General features: G+C 40.4%; 1 protein-coding gene and 1 long non-coding RNA gene across 3 annotated transcripts in view; one reads left to right on the forward strand and one right to left on the reverse strand.

The window, feature by feature from the left end:
• Positions 1-19,633, reverse strand: part of LOC139605605 (capping protein-inhibiting regulator of actin dynamics) — a 49,546-nt gene extending 29,913 nt beyond the window's left edge. Inside the window, exon 1 of one of the 2 annotated variants that reach the window (XM_071457220.1) lies at positions 19,482-19,633. In XM_071457220.1, the coding sequence (XP_071313321.1) occupies positions 19,482-19,546 (65 nt within the window). In that variant the 5' untranslated portion in view covers positions 19,547-19,633. Of the gene's footprint in view, positions 1-9,194; positions 9,881-19,481 lie in introns of those variants that run through there. The other variant, XM_071457221.1, reaches the window with a different exon arrangement.
• LOC139605606 (uncharacterized) lies at positions 14,956-17,875 on the forward strand. The gene is made up of 4 exons (XR_011684439.1): positions 14,956-14,976; positions 15,054-15,166; positions 15,448-15,511; positions 16,181-17,875. It is a non-coding gene; the product is annotated as an uncharacterized lncRNA (long non-coding RNA).
• Positions 19,634-19,884: the final 251 nt, after the last annotated feature.

Here is a 19,884-nt window from a genome sequence, read left to right on the forward strand (position 1 = left end):
GGTATTTACATTGCACCTGGTGTTTCCAATAGTCTATCCTCCTCATAAATATAAACGAGCATATAGAAGCACTCATATAGACATTATGAATTTTAGCTGTGTTAACCAAATATATTGGATAAACTGAAACAAGAACTGTAACATAATATTACAGTCTGACTCAGTAAAGGGTGTGTGAGGGTGTGAAGAACCTTATAAATCTATGACGAGCCACTTCTTGTAACAGTGAAACTATATTTCAGAGGCACAGCATAACATTTAACAAGCTGTTAGCTCCCACTTTACTCTGAATTCTCATATACAAGAGCAGGTTACATCATTTTATAGATCTGAACTTGTTATTCAATGAAATGCAAAACCACAGCAGTCATCTTGGATCATTAATTACTTGTTTTTGCCTGACAGTCGTGACAATGGTTTTCTTTCAGACCACTTTCACATCATGTTCATTTTCCATCTCACATTGTTCCAAGACAGTTTTCTGGCACCTGTTTATCAACTTCATCTGATTTCAGATGCTAATCCTTGTGCAGCGTTGCACTCCATGCAGCGTAAACACTCTCAGGCACATCATTAGCTTTATTTGGAAGCCGACGAGTTTGTGTGTGTGCATGAGAGAGAACGTGTCTCTGTGTGTTTGCATGTGTGTATCAGTCTCATTATGTAACAATGGATTAACGAGTAGAGGTATTCAGACCAGCAGGGGGTCTGCCTTTATTAGACAGGTGAAATAACCTCATTAACACCCACATACAGTAAGCACGCACACTGACACACACACAGTGAAGATAAACATGTCCATATTTGTCCATGACCTTAAATCTGTGCTGAAATGAAGCTTAGAAACAATTGAACACACACCCACACACACACACACCCACACACACACACACTCACACACACCCACACACACACCCACACACACACACACACACACACACACACACACACACACACCTCAGTGCCACCATCTGCTGTAAATTAAGTCTTGTCCAGCTGATGTAGACAGAACAGAGTCCAAATGCAGACAACACAGAGCCATCATCACTGGACTGAACAGGATCCAGGTATAAACAGTGAAAACCACCAGTGTCTATAAACAGCTCTGGTTAGCAGGGGAGAAAACAGTATAAATGCTAAGAATGATAGGTTGAAATAAACACAACTTTGTCCATGGGGTTCCTGTCCTGACGTAGAGCAAATCCAATCTAGTCCAGCCTTAATCCCTGAATGAAAGCAGTGTTACCAGACTCGTTGCACCACAGGCTTATGTTGGTGACTAACTGGCTCTTATCAACACCGACGGGCAGGTATCTGACATGATGTCTGACTGCGACAACTCTGAATATCCTCCAATGGCATGGATCCTTACTTCAAAAACTAAATCCAATCTACTAACAGCATTCAGTAGTAGGTCCCTTATTGGACTAGCTTTTACAACACAAATCCACCCCACTTCAGTCCTAATCCTTTTGTACCACCAGCACTAAACTGGACTAATATGGACCTGATTACATTACTCCAACAATTAGGGACGACAAAGTAAGAGACTTACAAAGAATCAACAGCAGAGACAGCTAAGAGCTTAGCAAAGGACAAATGTCCTATGTGCAGCAGCTCTTAAGAGACATACACTGCTCAGTGAAACACCTACGAAATCCAGCACCTATGGCTGGAGATTGTCGGTGGCCACAACTGCATCAAGTTCAAGAAAATCTTGTAATGCCTTCTCCCTTAGAGAACATGATTAAATCACACTAACGATTTTCCATTGGGCTCGAACAGAACAAACCCCTTAGCTGTGTGGTTGTACACAAAGCAAAGCTAAACCTCAGTCATGTGAAAGCAGTTGAAGCAGAACGAGCTTCCACTGTTTATGAATGAAATTCTGTTTTCTGTCGTACATTCCAGCCCCTGGAGTAGAGCTGCTCACTCACAGGCTATCACAGTCGGCTTTAGATGATATGCATGTGTTCTTCATTTTGGCAAATTACGCCTTGACAACAACACGATCTGAAAAGATTGGGATGTTTGAGGTGATGATCATGGTGAGACTTCAGTGTTTTGGCACATTGGATGTACTGACCTGGAAACTTTATTAGTCTCTTACTTCACCATCAACATATCACAATGTGGGATCCATATGGGAAACCTAAAAAGACCAGTTTTAGATGCTCTGGACTAGACTAGGATATTCCCAATACTGTATTTGAGACACAAAAACAAGTCCTGAACTTGAGCCCCTGCATAGCAGGAACAGATGAGAGGCTGAACAGAGGAAATGCAGATGAATTGGCCTCTGTAATATGATGTTAGTGGGTCTATGACGAACCACAAGCCTTTAATTTCCACAGAGAGACAGAGGGAGATGCAGAAATGAATCAAGAAAGAACAGGGAGGGAGGAGAAGGCTTCTTCCAGGCAGCTGAAATGATAAACTTGGCTGACCGAGATGAACCACTGTGTACAGATATAGCTGTAGATGGGCATGTTGTATAAACAGACACGAGCAACATGCATGTCAACTTCTAAATGTGTACACAGCATAAAGTACAGAGGCTACCAAATGCAATTTGAGGAGGTGTGCATTTCACCATTTTTGGCACGCTACTATCTTATGTGTAAAACAATCTGATGTTCAGTGAACCTGCTGGAATAACCCAGATATGTTATAGAGGAAATAATATTTTAGGTTCAAGCTAAGGCTAATGGCATTGACTGAATCTCATCTTCAATCTCTTGAGATCTCTCCCCTGTTATAACCTTCATATTAAAGATTATCAGACTGAGGGCATTGGCTTTGACACAGCAAAATATTGATTAGCCAGTCCCTTTTCTTTAAATGTAGCATAATTATCTAATCTAATCAGAGATGGACCAAAGCTTTCCTGTGAACAGCTAAAAAGTTGCTGGATAACCAAGATGCATTTCAGGACTTTTTACATAAAACTAAGGATTTATCATTAGAAGTTGATTTGTTATTTTGGTTTATATAAAGTGCATGCTTTCTGACGTCAGTGTTCAAGCAGAAAAATGTTATAAATACAACTTTAAACTCATTTTTCTAAAAATGACAAATGACTACTGACAGAGGACAGCAAATTACTTATGGGGGGAATCCTGCCTATTTACTATACTTTAAAAAAAAATCAAGCTTGAGTGAATTCGAACTATCACATAATTTGTTCAAATTAATTTAAACACAACCCATATAGCGTAATGCATGACCATCCATCAGTGGCCTGAGAGAGTCTTACCCTTCAGTGTAGCCTATATATTTTCCTCCATGATGTCATACAACTGCATTATGTGTCTTGAGATTGTGTTGTGACTGGAAATTTTATGATGTGGCTCCACTTTTGTCATTAGATCTCAGAAAACAGTGCCAGCAGTTGATGTTGCTGCCTCTCTTGGGTGGCAAGCTAGATGAGTCCTCAGGTTTGTTGTTGTTGTAGAGTAAGGCAGCTTTGTTGGTAATTTTTCCAGTTATGGTTAAGAAGCTAAAATATTTCTAATAATAATTTCTAATATATTACACTTTGGTGTTATGATTATCTGATCAGCAGGGCTTTGCTAGTGTCAGCCTCAGTCTTTATTTATCAGCTTAGTTCACTGATAGGTCAATAGTGCATGCAGTAGGTCAAGCTGATGGCGAATGTTACAAGTACCTGCAGCTGGACCTCAAAAGGAAACCACTTGAAACAGTCTGTTGCACTTATAGTGTAAATCAAATCAATCAGGTCATCACAGTTTGAAGAAGATTTGTCTTTTTTCACATTCAAACTTAAATTGTAATTTTGAATAGAAGCAAACAGTGAAAGGGAAACAGTTAACTGGGCTCTGTCCAGAGGAAAAAAAAACTACCAATAAAACACCTATATTGCTCACTGATTAATATCTTGTTTGTTTCATTAATACAAACACTGATATGTAAAAATGACAAGTTGTGGTTTCACAGGGAGTTAGATGCTGAAATGATTTCCGGGCCGGACCAGGCCACTGATTTTTTTCATCAGTTCAGTCTTTATACTAACCTAAGCTTACTGCCTGCTGGTTCCAGGTTCATAGTTAGCATAGAGACATGACAGTGGAATTAATCCTCTAATATAACTCTCACCAAGAAAGTGAAAGCTCTAAAATGTCCTTTAACAGACCAACGTACCAGAGCATCAGTCTTTGCCAGTAATTTTCATGCAGCGCTTCCTGGATATGGTTGATTCTGTGATACACTATTGAACACTGTACAAGGTCCACTCTCGCTGTTTCCTTCTGCTATCTTGTGACATGTTATTTAATAAAACATTAATGGGGAGCAGCACATAAAAAAGGCACCGTCTTCCCAGGATAAACATCTTTCTCTGTTGTTAAAAAGCTTTTCCATGAGTTTTTGTTATTGTCTAACCCATCTCCATTACTTGAAGGAGCTCACTTTGAACCAAAAAGCCATAAAAGGATATGAGAAATATATGAAGAATGTAGCCAGATAACACAACTACACAGCAACATTTCTTCAGTCCCTCTGCCCCCGTTGTTCCTTCATTCCTTTTACCTCCTGTCTCATTATCATGAGGCACACATACCTAACTGGGAACACGGCCTTTACAACTGTGGTATTTCCTCTTGACCCATTCAGCCATTCAACGCCTGCTTGGTCAGGAGGAGACAGTGACTAAGAAGGAAATTATTCATAAAATTTCAGTCCTGAACTCTAAAAAATGCCACTGTCATTCTAAGTTCCCTATGCCTTAAAATAAAAAACTGATTTGAGACATTAACAGTGCTATGCAGTACGAGTTGAATTTATTTAAAGAAGTAATTTGGAAGTTTTGCCTTTGCTACATAGCCAAAGTTAGCATTAACAGCTACTAGTCTAAAACAAACATTGTGAGTTCAGCATCACGCTTCATTCGTTTACTCACCAAGAGCTGTCTCTAGTAGTGGAAAGCAACCCTCTTGTTTTGCTTCTGTTCCTTTCATCTCTGTTCTTGAACTTAAGTTAGCATGCTAACCAGCTAGCCCTGGTCCAGCCTGACTGACTTGTCACTTTCCCATATACCGAGTCACTGTAGTGTCCAGGCTGCCCTGAAGAAGTTAAACGCAACAATGGCTGAAGCTGATAATGCTAACATTGGCTATGCAGCAATAGCAAAACTTACAAATAGCTCCTCTAAAAAGATCCAGTGCTGAAGCAAAAGGAAACTCTATGCTTTTAACTTGAGAGACAGACAATCAGCTGAAATTTCACATAAACATTAACTTTTCAATATGTTGACGTCACTTGTTTGAGGGGGACTTCTGTGTTTCGACCTGTGCTGCCAGATTAGTTTTTTCTCATTACCTGTAGAGCTTCTATCGTTTCAATTAGCACTGTCACCGCTGCTAGTTATTGTTTCTCATTGGAATTCCATGTGTCATGTTTCCAGGCTAAGATATGTCCAGCAAGCTTCTTCATTTCTAAATACTGTCAATAAATATGCTATGATGACAGGGCAGTAATGTACTTTCAACCTCAATGCTCTGCACATATTCTGAATTGCCTGTATATGGGAAACATCCAACATTAAAAATCCAACTTATTTTGCCCCAATGCATGAACCTTGAAATTCCAGTCATAATTTAATCCTATCAAGCATCATAAGGCGCCAGTGAACTACAACAACCTTTAACATACAGTATGATGCAGCATATCCGTGCTTGTTTGAATCACAGTGTGAAAGTGCCTACAGTTGCCTCAGTAATCAGATAGGAATAGCCAGTTAATATTGCAGTGCCCTTAGTTTATATTTTACAGAGAATACTGACAATATGATGTACTAAGATTTAAAAACAAAATGTAGTCAATATCATATCTTACATGTCCTCCAGGTTCAGTAAAATGACAACCTGTGGAATTTTACAGGTATAAAATGTGTTTTGACCTGAGTCCAATATGTGCTGAGTCTACATAGATTATATAAATCTGCAGTTAAAGGAAGAAAAGTAGGAAACAAAACAAACTCCATGCTGTGACAGAGAGTGGTGTGTTTGCATGCAACAACAGTGATACAGTGCCTGAAACAAAACATCAGACGTCCTGTTGCAAACTAACTCAGAGTTCCCAGATAAGTAAGAAAAGAAAGCTTAGCTTCTTAGTCCAGCATGTCCGACTGCAGTAATCTGACTAGTAGAGTAGTAATCCAGCAGGAACACTGTAAGACAACAGTGAGTAATTGGCTACAGCCAGGGTCTTATAACTACTAAGTGTTGTGACACAATGAGGGTATAAAGTAGTCAGAGAAAATTCAGAGAAAATCCCACAATCTAGAGAAAATCTGTTGTAAATAAACATTGCTACATCTTGTCATCCCTCAAATTCTTGTTAGCTGTTGAAACCACTGGACGTGCTGGAATGATAAAAGTATGGGTGTCTTCTGGTCTTTATTTTGTCAAACAGATGAACTTTAGGTGCAGATGTAACTATGATCTTGCCCAAGTTCCCCCACATAAAATAACAACTGTGATCATTAGCCCTTTTCTTTATTCCTAAACTGGACAGGAATCTAAATGAACTATGGAAAAGAATTACACCAAGCTTCAAATTTTAAAATGCTGTTGAAAATAGCATTGTTGTCTAAATAGCTCCAAAAACCCTTGAATCCCTGTGGTTTGGTCACAATTTAGAAGCCATTCTTTTGGGTTTTGGGTTTGTCTCGTCTTCCAGCTCTCCTTCCTCTGCCTCATTCTCTCCTCCATCTCCAGTCCCCTCCTGTCTGAAATGGGGCTGTGCTCTTAGCAACAAGCCTTACATGGACTCGAGACAGAAACTGACCAAACACTCTCATCAGTCACTGTGCAAGGTCTACATTCATTTACAGCTGCATCACCATTCCTGCTGAACAAACTCAAACTACTCTGGTTACATAATGACTGTTGGACCAGGGAAACATTGGGAAAGATGGGGCCTGTGAGGAAGTGCGAACACACACTTGTCCTCAGCTTACACTACTTACACTAAGGAGTCCTTCACCAGCGTTTGGTTGAATCTAAACCTGCTTGACTTTTACAACTAAATCAACACTAGTACTGAGGGTAAAAACTGTGTCTGCTCTGCTTTCTATGGAGCAAAATATTCAAGCATAAAAAACTTGTAGCTATCGCTAAACTCTGCATCTTTAGTCACCGTTTGCATTCTCAAAATTCGTCAGTAGTGGGTTCCTGATTTAACGCAGGACACAAAAGCAGACTTTGAGTTTTTAGCCAGCGAGCTAGTAAAATAAACAGCAACTGCAAGTTGGCTGACAAGTCTGTCTCCATCTGACTGGTTTTAAAAGTCTGGATTAGATTTACATTTCCTTGTTTTGATTTTGAAGAACATTTTGTTTTCACTTGTTATATACAGTAATTTGCCTGATGAAGGTCTAGCACTGAAGCATCGTAAATAAATTTATCATTGCAATTTAGACAGTATGTGGGATTTTGATTGCTACTTTGAAATCCAAGGGTTTTTTTTCCTTTCTTTTTTTACAGGCCTGCTGCCCCCTGTCTCAGAAGTTACTGTCTTAAAATGAGGGTGGGGGGTGTGGCAAATAGTAATTTCTAACATGTCTGAAATTTTTACGTGATAGAGAGTGTAAAAGCAGTTTTGTGTTCACCATGCTCAAGCGAAGGGTTCTTTTGAACAATGTGGTCATGTATGACTGTGTCTGATTAAAATATCACTGACCATTGAAGTTAAATTTGTCGTTGGTTATTTGTTTGTCAATTCTCAACATGAAATTGAAATAAACAAAGAAAGAAAATCATTCACAATTTTTGAAAATATAAAGAGGAAATATAGCATCCGTGTTTTTTAGGACTTAAATCACTTAAATCAAGCATATCTGACTTTATGAGTTCAATTTTAAGGCACCATCAGCCTTAAGTTTGTCTCGGGCAACTCTTTTATATCAGCAGTTTCTGCATATTCCCAGTTTGTGGTGAGAAGTTAATCTTGGTTTTCCAGGATAACAAAGTCATGGTTCTTTATTTTAACGTGTGTGTAGCTGCCTTGTAACCCATCCCCTCTCCTTCTGATTCACTTTCTTTCTCTGTGTCTCACAAACACACAAACACATACACACACACACACACACACACACACACACACACACACACAAACAAAATGTTTGTCTTGGTCAACTCTGCTGAGTGGGCCATAAAAGCTTGTATTGTTGCCATGTCATGACACTGAAAGGACAAAGACAAAGAAAGTGGATGGGGGTATCAGTGCATCCAACACCACATCTATTCAGCTTCGGTACAAAAAAACGATACTTTACTGAAGTCAAAAAGCTAAGAGCACTCATTATCCTAACCCTCTGTGAGTCCAATTGCACTGCCAAGCCCAGAGTCCTATATTTAGCTAATTCAAAGCATTAAAATCACTAAGGACTTCCGTCAGCAGGAGCAGAAAACATCCACTCAAATTTAAATGGGAGAAAGTCTCATAAATCCACAGCTATCAAGTATGAAACAATCAGTTGAGCAACAATATGGCTTGATCCTGTGCCAGAGAAATTTACAGGAAATTGTGCTTATCCACTTAATTCTCCGTGTAAGACTGAAAAAAAAAAAAAAAAAAAAAAAAAAAACTATCAAGATTTTCTGAAGAATCAGTCACTCCCAGTGTAAAATAAGTCTCCTCAGTCAATCAGCTCTGAGTCATACAGCTGACTGTTACTGCCAACTACAAGCCATCAATTGTCTCACTAAACAAAGAGAAACAAAAGTTTGATTGGACTGCTGCAACAAAAGACACTGACAACTCTGGGAAAACACCCAACATGCAAATCAAAATCAGTGCAAGAAAGATTTGTTATTTCTGTCAGTATCTGAAGGCAACAAGATTTTTCAGAAGCCAGTTGTGAAAAAAAGTAGTTCCAGTAGCACAGAGTCTAACTGTTAACAATTCATGCCATATGTTGTATTATAAGTATTACGGTGGGCTCTATTAGATGTTGTTACATACTGAAAGTGACATGTTCCTCTAAAGAGACAAATCACACCCGCATCCTCTGACACAGAGGTTTGGAGATGATGTTCATGTTATGAATGGATAGTTTGATGAAGCAACATGGATGAGCAATATTGTGTTGTCAGGTGATGTCAATACAAGGTTTTGCAATGTTCACATTTTTTTTTTTTTTTTTTTTTTTTTTTTTTATGAGTGAAACTTACTTCCTTCCCTTGAAGCATCCATACATCCCAGCCATGCTGTAACACTGAGGTGAAGCACAAACAAAGAGCTGTCCTTCTCACTCTTTGCAAAATAAATGATGATTTCCCCTGGTCAGTGGAATATGAAACCCTCAAATCCAACACCTTGTGGTTGTCCTCCACATCAGTCTCCCTTTCCTTCCTGAAAACCAATGACTTCTCTCTCTTTGCAGCGGAGAAGATGCAAAAAACAGAAAAGATCAGTCTCTCTTCCAAGTCAGACCATCCTGTGAGGTTCCTCCCCCTCCTGAGCTCTAACTGAGCTCCACTAATGTCAAATATTGGACAGAAATTTCTCCAAAATTTAGCAGCAGATGCAGGACAGCAAGCCAATTTCTACCACTCCAGTAGTCACATACAACAGCAGCCAAAGTTGGATTATAGCCGGTTGAGCATATCACAAAAGAAGCTCAAAATTATAGGACGAAAGTTAGAAAAACAGGAATGTCCTCCTCAAATGAATTAGGATTTTATGTGTCTTCTAAAACAGGAAAAAGACTTTTTCCACAGAATCCTGTCTTCAAGAAGAAGTATAGCACAAGTCCTACGGTCGTCAGCTAGAGGGAAAACAATTGACTAAATGACTGAGTGGCTGCTGCATGCCTCGCTCCTCTCCCCCCAGTCACCACGACTGGTAATGCTGCAGAGGGAGGGCTGGAGGGAGGAAAATAAAGAGGGAGGAGTGAGGGAGGAACAAGAGACTCCCCCCCATGACCTTATCCTCCACTCTTTTCTCTCCTCTTCCTTCTTTTCTTTCTCCCTCTTCTGTGTAATTGTTTCAAAATGAATTCCTTTATTAACTGACAAATTCCAATTTATTTATTATTTATTTTGCCACAACACTCTGGTGTATACTTTTAAGAGGAGATCATTTGTACTGAAATATTAAGTATTAGGTGTTTAAACAATGTCAACTTGTAGCTAGCTATCAAGTGAGCAAGAGCTAGCTATTCCTGACTAGCAGCTAGCATAATGTGGCTACTAACTTGACAGTAACATCACTTCCTGTGATTATTTAACCTGTGAGTTTTATTTTCTCAGACTTTTTTATTTTATTTTAACAGTTTATTTCCATACAAGGCTGCACTTAAGTTTGAAGACTAATCTACAATGTCAGGTCATTCAGGTTAATTTACTGGACCTGGAGACCAACTATAATATTTTGCTAGTTTAGCTGGATATATTAAGACAGATGTTTAAATGGAGCTGTTGCTGGACCTGAAGCAGGTCTCAAATATACAAGATTTACTGGGGCGGCCCGGTAGCCGAGTGGTTAGGGCGCGTACCATGTGAGCGCAAGACGCTCTTAGCAGGCAGTCACCGGCTCGACTCCCGATCGGTCCCACTCTTTCCTGCATGTCATTCCCCTCTCTCTACCCCCTTTCCTGTCAGTCTCCACTGATCTATCATAAAGGCACAAAAAGCCCCCCCCCCAAAAAAAATAAAAATAAAAATACAAGATTTACTGACAGATTCTGTTCAGCTGTTCTTTGACAGTTTAAGCCAATTTAAAGCCAAATGACAAAACAGCTTAAAGTTGTAAAGATTTTTTTTGAGAAACATGATTTTTTTTTTCAATTTCTTTAATTTGATTAAAACATCAGTGTTTAATGTCCACACCAGTAGTAGGAGTACATCTAAAAAAAAAAAAAAAATCAAATGGTTATGGTAACAAAATGCTGTGAGAAAAAAGTATATGCTCCTACATAAACAGAAATGTAAAAAAAAAAAAAAAAAAGAAAGGATGTGTTGTTACGGGGAGTTACATCCTGGACTATTGGTGTGTGGCTTTATGCTGAACTAACTGCCTGTTGGTTTGAACTTCATATTTAAATGTTCACATATAGACATGAAAGTGACATCAATCTTCTCATCTCACACTTTACAAGAAAGTGATCAAGTGCATTTCCCAAAATGTTGAAATATTCCTTTAAAGTGCATGAGGTTATCACCCATACAGAGACACATTAGACTGTGGAAGTACTATGGATCCACTGAGTATATGGTACACTGCTACACTGTCCTGTCCTTTCACATAATGGATTTGCATTCTTTAGATTAATCAATATACAGCACTTAGTGATGACAGCATCAATTTTCTGAGCTGACAGATGTTCGTGATGGGACCTTTATGATGGATTTTAAACACATCTGCAAAGCATGAACAGTATGTGTCATGACTACCAGCAAATACTGAAGCTGAATAAAAGAGGAAATGCTGTATATTAAAAGTGCCTATTTTATATCAGGTTTTGCCACGGCATAAATCATATTAAGCTCTAAAAATTGACACTGAATTGGTCAACTCCTGCAGATCACGGTCCATCAAATGGTTACACAAAAACTCATGTTAATCATTCTGACTCAATGCCTAGCGGGCGCGCAACAGCTTGTCACAGCCAATCACGCTAAATAGGGAGCTTAACTAACTACAGCTCCAAATGCTAATGTGTGTATGGCTGTGAGGCAACAGGGTTGATCCTGAGATTCCCTGCTGCTAGATCCTCCCAGACATACACATTACTCAACAGTTTACTCAAATGATCACTATAGGATCATTACAGTTAAAAGAAACCAGACTTTTTAGACTATGAGCGACAGCAGGTCATGTCTCTTTACATGTCTCAACAGTCCAAGAATCACAGTAGTGAGATTTCACGTGAAAGTTGAAAGATTTGCTTATTGGAAAAATGCTTCCTCATCCAAAAAGGACCTCTGAGCTGAATCCTGTTACACAGATACAGAAAATATCATCGTAGTACTGAGGCAGCTGCATCAGAATTGGCCCAAGAAAATGACAAAAACATCCAAATCACATTAATCATCAGACCATTCACAGAAGAGCGATGGCAGTGGAATGGATTTCTCAATTCCTACATGCCCGGACTGAACGTAGGCTGTGATTCATTTTTCATTCCTAACATGTTGAAATTGATATAATCTGTCCTCAGCATGTATGTGTGTGTCAGTGTAAACAAAGACAGTCAGTCTGTATCACTTCCAGGGCTCAGCAGCTCCACTTAACAGCATAATACACAAACACACCGTCACTAAGATCAGTGTTGGTATGCTGGGATTGAGAAATTCCTTCACTCACACACACACACACACTATTGAAGTGTCCACCACATGACTGCCAATAAACCATCAAGAATGACCCTCTCAGGCTGAAGTAGTGTTGACAGAGGATTTCCACCATTTTAATGTATGTGTTAATCAGTGTTTCCACCGATACATTCACTGCTGCCTCGGCTTTACATGAGATTAATACCAGGAACCAGGATCCTGAGACTTCCCATCCTGAATCTTTTCGTCTTCTCCAGAAGGATTCAGACCCTCAGGAAATTTAACAAACCAGGCACATAAATCTACATGGGCTCATTTCGGTGGAGGAAGAAGTTTCATTTGTTACAGCACTGTCTCTTGATGCTGCAGGAGGGAGGATTTTTCTGTGCTGTAATATGCATTGATTTTTAGACTGACATAGAGTTGAAAAGTGAAACTTATGAGAAAACATGAATATTCTGAAAACAAAAGGCTTCAAAATGAAAAAATGTAAAACACAACACATCAATCTGGTTTCTCTCACATAAAACTAGGTTAAACCAATTAGAAGGGATGAGTTGGCGCTCGGCTGCTAGACAGTGGAGGCAGAGACGCTCAGGTTTGATTGAGCAATGCACCAGACTGATGAAGTGCTACTGAAAGCAGACTAGTTTAAGGGTAATATAATGAGTTTTACATTTTGTGTGCAGAACTCCAAAAACATCCCTCACACTGGATGAAGAATCTTATTTTAGCTCATTTTTAGCATGTTGTATAAATACAGGTGCAAAACCTCAGGATCTGCACTTTCTCTTATGTAGAAGGCATCATAAACTGTAGCTCAGTACGACATAACTGAAGTGCTATTTGATTAGTTCGCTGAAGAAACCCAGAAAGTACCTCCTCCCATTTTCTAACCCTAACCCTCCCATTTTTTACCAGCCAGACACATAGATGCTAAAGGTTCAAACACTGAAATTACTGACACAAGTATATTGAATATGCATCAACCCGACCAAGTGAGGCAGATAACAAGTGCTCAAATGACTGGCAGATTAATCATTAAGGGACTGGACAACCAACAACTTAAATATTGAGTAAATTGTTATAGCAGGTAACAGTGGTCACCTCGAGTCCAACACTGACTCTTTTTTCCTCCTGAAGGAAAAATCTGACTCTTTACCCTGATAGCAAAATGACACTTGTGGCCAAATATATGCCTGGGTCCTCGGCCCGCGTCTGGCCCATATATTTCCACATCTGGGCAGAGTCTGGCTATTATCCTCCGCTACTGACTTACAGCTGGAAGATTTTCTGTGTGTTCGCCAGAATTGGTCCACATGTGGAGGTAGCGTCTTACAATCATGTTGTATATGGGCCAGATTCGAGCCGTGGAACCAGGCATATACTGGGCCAGAAGAAAACAAGCATGAGGCCCAAGTATGGGCCAGATTTATTTTACTATCTGGGTAAATGCTTCGCCTGTTCATGAGTTAGTTGCTAACTTTTTGTCTGTCACTGGGTGCTGGGCAGGTAGTGTACAGAGGTGGAAAATAACAGTGGTGAGAGCGGTGAGAGTGAACCCAAACATTCAGGCTGCGGGCCATAAAACCTAAACAATGAGCTGAAGGATGCCAAAGGGTCGTGTACAGCTGAGGGGAACTGCAGGGTTGGGTAATAGTCATCTGTAGGTCTGTCACCATTAGCGACCCCTTTCACATTGCATGCGGTGATTTGATCCATTGTTAATAAAACATTTTTGATTAGTGCAGCTTTAATCATGCATGTGGGGTCTGTCTGTTTTCAGGTTACCAGCCACAGCACAACCAATCCAGGCATGCAGCTCCTCTTTTTAAGTGGTTAAATGAACTCAGCTCAGAGTATTTCGCGGAGGAATCTAAATACACCCCTGTGGAGGGAGATTTATGACCTCCTCCGTTTCAGTGTATGAAACACCTGGCTGCTCACTTTTACCTCCCGAAAATCAACAGGAGGAGTTTTTCAAAATACAGCGATCTGATGTCTGCGTGTTTGTGTGTTTATTTCTCAATTCTGATCCAAGTATATGAAGAATTCTCCATGATGTGTGTATACGTACTTGAGTGTGTGTTTGTATATATGTTTGTATGCATGTATCAATCATACAGCTTTCTGTTTATAGAGCCAAGAGGAATGTCGGTCAGCTTCCCTTCGAAGAAAAAAAAAAAAAAAAAAAAAAAAAAAAAAAAAAAAAAAAGGGGATGTTGGTATTTCCTGAAACGGCTCTGAGTCTGGACCCACTGAGAGAGAGAGAGAGAGAGAGAGAGAGAGAGAGAGAGAGAGAGAGAGAGAGAGAGAGAGAGAGAGAGAGAGAGAGAGAGAGAGAGAGAGAGAGACTGCAGGAGATGAAGAGGGTGACAGTTTCTAACTCTGAGTAAACACACACAGTAAGGTGAAGACCTGTGCCAGTTTCAGTCCATCAAAATGAAATAAGTTGCACGACTCCGCTGTTACACACCACTCTTTAGTCCCCAAACATTTTGGCTAACTTGTTTTCACCTAAAATGTCAATTCATCAATCAGTCATGTGATTTAAGTGTAAAGTCAGGTGACTGAAATGTTGTAAAACACAGGTGTTTTCAGTTACTCAGGTTGATTAGACCTCGGCTCTGGAGTCATTTATCTTCCATATGGACAGTTGTGAGGAAAGACATTAGACGTAAGCTGTTGATGTTTCAAATTTGACCATTTGGATTGGCCAGTGCATTGCGTTGTTAGATGATGTTTATTTTGCAGGAAGCCTCTGCAACAGGATGCTCTTCTTGAAACGAATGAGAGGCCACTTCTTTTTATATGTCTTACCATCACCTCTTTTCCATACAGAGGCTCTACTTACAGTTTCATCTCAGGTAAATCTTACATTAGACCACCTTATTTCACTCTTTTCAAACTAAACTGTATGAGTTGTGTGAGCTGCAGTAAATGAGTGGGAACTAGAGACTTTTCTCTGTCTATCTAGCCTCTACCAATATCCTACATGTGAAGCGTTTAGGGGACCTCGGTAAACTGTAGCGTCTACCGATAGTCTGCATGTGAGGTGTTTAGGGGACACCTGTAAACTGTAGCTACATTTAATAATCTGGGTTACACTCTTCCCCTCTAAACTGTCTCTGTATTGCATGCACGTCAGTCACCAACCACCGCAAGTAAATTCTCAACCTGTGGGAAACACTGGACACCAGAAACAACCTCAGGTAAAACCTTCCTGAAAGCTACAAACATTTGGGGAATAAAATATGGTGTTTTGGAAAAGAGCTCAGCAAAGTGTTCAAATTTTGGTGGATTTGTTGCTCACCAGCACTAGAACAGCCTCCACCGAGCTGAAATTCGATTGAGATTTCTGGACTTGTGGTCAACCAAGAGGCCCTGCTTTTCTTCCCTCTCCTCCTCTTTCTTTATTCTTTCCATCCTCTTCCTCATTTCCACTCCTCTTTTCCCTCTGTCGGCTCAAGTTCCTCTCTCTCACCCCTGCAGAGCAACGCCCTTTCCTTCTCCTCTCTTTTGTGGTTTCCCTCTGTCTCCTCTTCTCTCCATTGCAACATGCACAGGCTGATCCAGATTCCTCTGTCTCTGCACAGAGAAGGAGGAGGAGGAGGAGGAGGACGAGGAGGAGGAGGAAAGTCGCTCTGTAGCTCTGAATTCCACCTCACATCTGGAAACCATCTTCTCGCTCTCTTTTTGCCAATCTCTCGCCCCCTTTCTCTGTTGCTCTATGTTGTAATGTAAATAGCCCTGTAATCATACTCCTGCCCTAAGTCTGCCGCATTGGGTGGTGTGTGTGTGTCTGACATACGCACACACACAAACACACACACACACTCCTCTAAAAAGCTGAAAACATCCCTTCTTTCTCTCCATCTCAGGTCCCAGCAGAGGTTTATGGGGCGATAAAAACAAAACAGCGTTCTTCAACCCTGTGTGTTGAAGCAACAGGAGGCACATGAGCAGTTGATTCAAAGAGTTTAACTGAAAGGTTGACAAGCTAATAACAGATGATGCATCTCATTGCTCGAGTCTGACATTTGTTAAGACTGTGATGTTGCAGACCAGGTGGAGGCTGCAACACTGCTGCATTTGCTGAGTTTCACAGATTGTGGCGTCACATTCTGACAAGGTGTTTCAGGTCAGCCAGCTTGATTTTAAGCTTGAATTGGGCAATGAATGTCTGCAGATGTGTTCAACCTGACAAATTCCTAAACAAGAGTATGAGTTACAGTTAAGAGTTACAGAGTTCATTTTGTTTGAAAGGCTGCAGGAACAAAGCACAGCTGCTCAAAGTCTGATGTGCAAAAGACGGCAAAGCATTCCCAGATATCACAACAAATACTTTTCTTTCTCTGTTTTGCATTGAAAACAATTTGCACCATACGAACTGTAGAGGGACACAATGACCAAAAGGACGACAGGGATGAAAACAGATTCTTGTCTACTTGACTCTCTGGGTCGTGTCAAGTTAATTTTAAATCAACTACGACTGCAGCTTTCATCTCCCCGCCAGCATATTCTCTACTCTGTATCTTTGATCACAGATGAAGCATGAATGTATTAATGTTGCAGGTTTCTAAATAAAAATGCTAAACTTATCAAACTAAATCATCAGCTGGAGCTGCGATGAACCAGAGCTTCTCTGGTAATTCTTCCACACACACACAGGAAGTTACAAATTAAAATTTTTGCAAGCCAAAATCCAAATGTCAGTGTTGTTGTTGTCTTCTATTTGCAGAAATTAAACTTCCTCATCACCTCTATTCTCGCATGAAACCAAAGGCGTAGTTATATTACACTACAAATATAAACCCCGTCTCCTTTTCATGTCAACAGACGCCTTTACGACGGACACATTTGAGCATGTGTCTCACAGACTGTTTACAGTGCTTTGTGATTACTCTGAGAAATGTTTTATTTTCTGCAGACAGTTTCATTGAACAGAAGAAATGTTACCAAACCGTTAGATAAAGACGTTTACTTTTCCTGACGCCAATGTACAGAATGTCTGAGTGGTGAAGTTGTCCAAAACTGAAAAGTTTAAAAGCTGTGTTGCACCATCAAGGTCCAAACTGAAAACACCTAAACTTAGCATGTCATCACCTCATTGAGGAGTCCTCCAGCAGGTTAGTGCGGCTCTTCTACACGTTGGTGGACTCACCAGAGACACATTTTAAAAAGAACAGTCAAAATTAAGCCAGCAGAGCCTGAGATATCCTGATTTTTAGTTGCTACTATGAGCCCATCTCCAGAAACACTAGATCCTACATTTCCCATAATGCAACCAACAACATCATTGTTGGTGAAAAGCCACACAAGACATTGTAGTTTTCATAGGTTGAGTGGTATTAGCTATGACACGTATGCTGACCTTTAAGTTTGGAATCAGCGGCGTGCTCCTTTAATACTGAAGGAAATTATATAGGACTGAATAATTAAAGTTTCCATTGTTTTTATCATTATTTTCAACAGAATCTACTGATATACTGAGTTTTTAGAGACAGGTTTTTGACACATTTTTACTTGAATGTACATGATGGCAGCTGAAGTGAGGAAAAGCTAATCAGCATGTGATTGCTTCAGTGGCGAGACACAACTTTCATTCAGGCTGCACAGGAAAAACAACCAAACAACAAACACAACACACACACACAAGTCAGCAGAGACCACTCAGAACACACTGAGCAGGACGCAGCAGCAGCAGCAGCAGGTCTGATTGTCTAATTACGTATCAGTGAATCATTGTGATAGGATTTCCTCACAGAGAGGAACAGTAAACAGGACGTCTCTTTAAAACCTCTGAGCGTTTGTTCAGCGACCCACTGACAGATGATCTGATCAGCATGGCTGTGACAGTTGACATGTCTCACTCTCTCACACACACACACACACACACACACACACACACACACACACACACACACACACACACACACACACAGGCATATTCATCAAGCTCCTCAGTCAGATTACCAGCACTGATGCCCTTAAACCCTTGTATCCTCATCCAGTGTGGTAACACTAACTCGATTTACAGGGAATGACTGGTCTCACATATTAATTCGTCAGGGTTGTGGAGGTTTTAAAGTGCACTTTTGGTTTGGTTTATTGTCACTTACAGCGCTGAGAAGCACTTTAATCAGAGGTCTACATCGCTCTACAGTTCATCCTCATGAGGATCAGAGCGGCAGATCAATAGTCTTTCATTCTCACTCACTGACAGACAACGCGACTCTGTTCTGGATCATTGAGTGTCTGTGCTCAGGATTACGGTGGTTCACACACAGTGAACGCTAACTGTTTAATCTGGACCGCCCTTGACCTGCCACCGAACACTGAGCTCATACACACAGTGTCACAGTGGGAGTGAGTGTTACTGTATGATCTCAAAGATCTTGACGGCATTACAGCTGAGTGGAGAACGGCTGTCTGTAAAGAGCATGACTTCAAATTCAATTCTGAAAATTAAAATAAAAAATAGGGAGAATTTGCACAAGAGCTCCTGCACAATTGGGCTTTTCAGTATTTACCTATTAGGGAATGAATTTGTAGTGAGCTGTTGACAGATTAGCCAGTTTAAACCAGTTTACACAAATGATTTTAACCTGAAGTACTTCGCAATGACCCAAATTCATCCAGGAGAAATCATAATAAATGTAGTAACCTCCAAACTGGCTTGAATTAATTTCTCTGGGAATGAATTATGCAATGGAAAAAAAAACACCCCCCAAAAACAATGTTTGTCTAGGAGTAGAGCTGATTAGTTTCTTGGCAAAGTTTAGTCTTAAGATCAAAAGACCTGAACCCAGACTTCCAAAGCACTCAACGTTTTACAAACAGAACAAATGAATAAATACACATCAAGTCTCAGACAGAAAGTCATAGATATTGTTGAACTAAAACTTCAGACGCCCTCACACCGCCTCATCATGCTGCCTGCAGATCCTGGTCCAAACAGAGCTCACACTTTTCCTGCCTCAGCTGCCTCAGTCGATGCACAAATCAGAGCAAAGCACTGCAGGACACTGTATCGAACACACGTATCGATCAGCACACAAACATCATAATTCCCCCCCGGAGCACCAGCAACTAATCTCTGCTCACAACAAAGCTAAAGTTGATGTCTCACAGGGATGGAGTGCGCTTGGTTTGTACAGCGGCGGGGACGCGGGTACTTACGGTGTCGGCTGAAACTCAAACGGCCTCAGAGTGAAGTCATCCCTCAGAGACTGAAACCAAGACATCGGCGCTGCTCGCGGACTAATGATTGGATTATTTGTTAGTCCTGCCTGGGCGTCCGCTGCCCTGCGGTGCTGCGTTCAGGCGCGGCTCGGACGAAATCGTAGTCGCTGATGTAGGGGGGAAAATGAAGCATAAACCATTGCAGAGCATTACAAAGTAAACAGCAACAACCGTGGGGAAAAGACCATACTTTTTCGTCCCTGTCTCGCTTAAGGCTTTAGCCCCCAAGGCAAATAACAACAGGTTCATGTTAGCATAAAACTATGTAAACTATAAATTCAGGTTTACACTCCAGATACCTCATCATAAAATAACCTCTTATGGACCAGAATATTTAAAG

This window comes from Trachinotus anak, unplaced genomic scaffold, assembly GCF_046630095.1.
Source record: "Trachinotus anak isolate AG129_WGS33_773 ecotype Australia unplaced genomic scaffold, CSIRO_AGI_Tana_v1 ptg000021l, whole genome shotgun sequence".
NCBI classification, from domain to species: domain Eukaryota; kingdom Metazoa; phylum Chordata; class Actinopteri; order Carangiformes; family Carangidae; genus Trachinotus; species Trachinotus anak.